Source organism: Coffea arabica, chromosome 8e, assembly GCF_036785885.1.
Source record: "Coffea arabica cultivar ET-39 chromosome 8e, Coffea Arabica ET-39 HiFi, whole genome shotgun sequence".
NCBI lineage: Eukaryota > Viridiplantae > Streptophyta > Magnoliopsida > Gentianales > Rubiaceae > Coffea > Coffea arabica.
In genome coordinates, this window is record NC_092324.1 from 11,811,053 (window position 1) to 11,813,700 (window position 2,648).

The 2,648-nt window shown below is 43.2% G+C and overlaps 1 protein-coding gene across 1 annotated transcript; it reads right to left on the minus strand.

Moving 5' to 3' along the window:
• Positions 1-1,302: 1,302 nt before the first annotated feature.
• On the minus strand, positions 1,303-1,833 carry LOC140012656 (uncharacterized). The gene has a single exon (XM_072060934.1). The coding sequence runs from the start codon at positions 1,831-1,833 to the stop codon at positions 1,303-1,305; it is 531 nt and encodes a 176-aa protein (XP_071917035.1).
• Between the last annotated feature and the right edge of the window lie 815 nt (positions 1,834-2,648).

Consider the following 2,648-nt stretch of genomic DNA (forward strand, 5'->3'; position numbering starts at 1 on the left):
CATTGGACAGTTTTAGAGCAAATTTTATGTTATCTTAAAGGAGCTCCAGGACGTGGTATACTATATGGTAATCATGGCCATTCTCATGTTGAATGCTTCTCAGATGCGGATTGAGCAGGTTCTAAAATTGATCGAAAATCTACAACTGAATATTATGTCTTCATTGGAGGTAATTTGGTATCTTGAAAAAGTAAGAAATAAAATGTAGTATCTCGCTCTAGTGCAGAGTCTGAATACCGGTCTATGGCACAATCCACTTGTGAACTTATATGGATACATCAATTATTGTGTGAGGTGGAAATCAATAATTCACTTCCAATGAAATTATAGTGTGACAATCAAGCTGCCTTTCATATAACATCAAATCCAATTTTTCATGAGAGAACAAAACATGTTGAAATTGATTGCCACTTTGTTCGTGAAAAAATTTAGCAAAACCTGATCTCAACCAGGTTAGCTGATATTTTCGTTAAGTCTCTAAATGGTCCGAGAATTGATTATATTTGTGGCAAGATGGGCATGATTAACATCTATACTCCATCTTGAGGAGGAGTGTTGAAGATATGTGATTATAGAAAGATTTGATATTGTAAATATTAAGAAAGATTAGATTAGATTTGTTTTGATTATAGTATCAAATATTAATTAGGTAATAGATTGATTTAAATTTGTATGATTTTAGGATTTAAATTAGGTTACACTTATATATATATTGTACATTGTGTAGTCAAAAAATATGAAGAAGAGTATTTTCTCTCATTTTTTGTTATTTTCACTCTTAAAAGCATCCAAGAAACAGAAGATCTCGTATCCGGTAGTTGAGTCCACGAGCAGGTCTATTCGGGGAAGAGGGTAGCAATCCTTTGGGCAAACTTTATTCAAATCGGTGAAATCTACGCACATCCTCCAGGCCTTGTCGTCCTTTTTGATCAACACAGGATTGGCCAGTTAGGTCGAGTAGTAGATTTCTTTCACGATCTTGGCCTCTAACAGCTTGCTTGCCTCTTTCTTGACGACCTCATTCCGTTCCGGCGTAAAGTTCATCTTTTTCTGCTTCATAGGTCGGACACTGGGGTTTATGTGTAACTTGTGAACTGCCAGTTCGAGTGGAATTCCGGGCATGTCATCCGCACTCCAAGCGAAGATCTCTGCATATTCCTCCAGAAGGGACTTTAGCGCCTTTCGGGTCAGTTCGCTCAGGCATAAGCCAGTCTTGACCACACGATCTGGCCATTCCCTGCTGACCGGCAGTTTGAGCAGCCCCTCATCCGTCTCTAGTCTTTCTTTCTTCTCCGCTGGCTCCTAAGGTTCTAGGTAGGCCGCTTGAGCTACCAGTTTCTCCTTGCCCTTAAGAGTTACAATGTAGCAAGCCCGAACTACCTCTGGATCCCCTAGCACCTTAGCTACTCCCGCCGGCATGGGAAATTTCATACTAAGGTGCAGAGTTGAGCAGACAGCTCGGAGTGCGTTCAGAGTAGGTTGTCCCAGAATCATGTTGTATGACGATGACTCCTTTACCACTGCCAAGTTCATTGGGACAGTTCGGCATTTCGGCGACAGCCCTACCATGATCATGAGAGTTATCATTCCCTTAGATCTTACCGGCGGACCTGCGAAACCAATCAAGGGAGTTCGGATTGGGATGAACTGCTTTTCTTCTAACTGCAATTCTTTGAAGGTCTTGTAGTATAGCACGTCAATGGTGCTTCCATTGTCTATGTATACCTTCTTGACTTTGTAGTTGCATGTTATAACTTCTATCACGATGCCCTCGTGATTATTGGAAGCAAGTGGTACTGCATCTTCAGGTCCGTAAATGATCTCTTTGTACATCTTCAATCGTTTGCTCGAGCTCTCTCCACTAAAAAGTGGGCGGTTGCTCCACCAAGCAGCATGACTATCTTCTCCGATTGGTCCTCCCGCAATGGTATTGATCACCCTAGATAAGTTCTGCACTTCCTGTTCGATAGTTCAGTCCCGGGGACCTCGAGGTCGGTCCCGGGGGTAGTTCACGCGTTCTCGTTTGTATTTCCCTCACTTCTGGTCAGTTCGTCCGTTCCGAATGAATTGTCCTAGGTGTCCTCGTTTGATCAGTTCTTCGATGTCTTTCTTGAGGTCACAATAGTCCTCGGTATCGTGCCCTACGTCACAATGGTAAGCGCTATACAAACTTTGATCTCGTCTGTTCTTGTTACCAACCAATTGTCAGGGAATTGAGATAGATTTTCCCGTTCTATTACTGCGAGGACTTGAGCCCTGGGCGCTGTGAGCGAAGTCCAAGCTCTCTCTCTTTCAAAGGGTCTATTCCTGGGTAGATGGTCGAAGGTATTCTTTTGTGTCTGACCAGGTCGCGCGTCCCCCTGGTCCATGTTCTTTCTCTACTTTTCGTCCCTCAGTCTTTCCTGCGCACTCTTCAAGCAATTGGACTTCTCGGCATTAGCCTTCTCGTGAGCTCGATCCAGCATTTTTCGAACTAACTTGGGAGGTTTTTCAACAAACTCCGTGTACAGTTTCTGCACACGTAATCCGTTAGTGAAGGCGGTCATGACAACTTTATCATCCCGGTCTCAAACCTGGAGAGACTCGTTGTTGAACCACACCATGTATTCACGCAGTGACTCCTCAAGCCTTTGCTGAATTGTCATTAG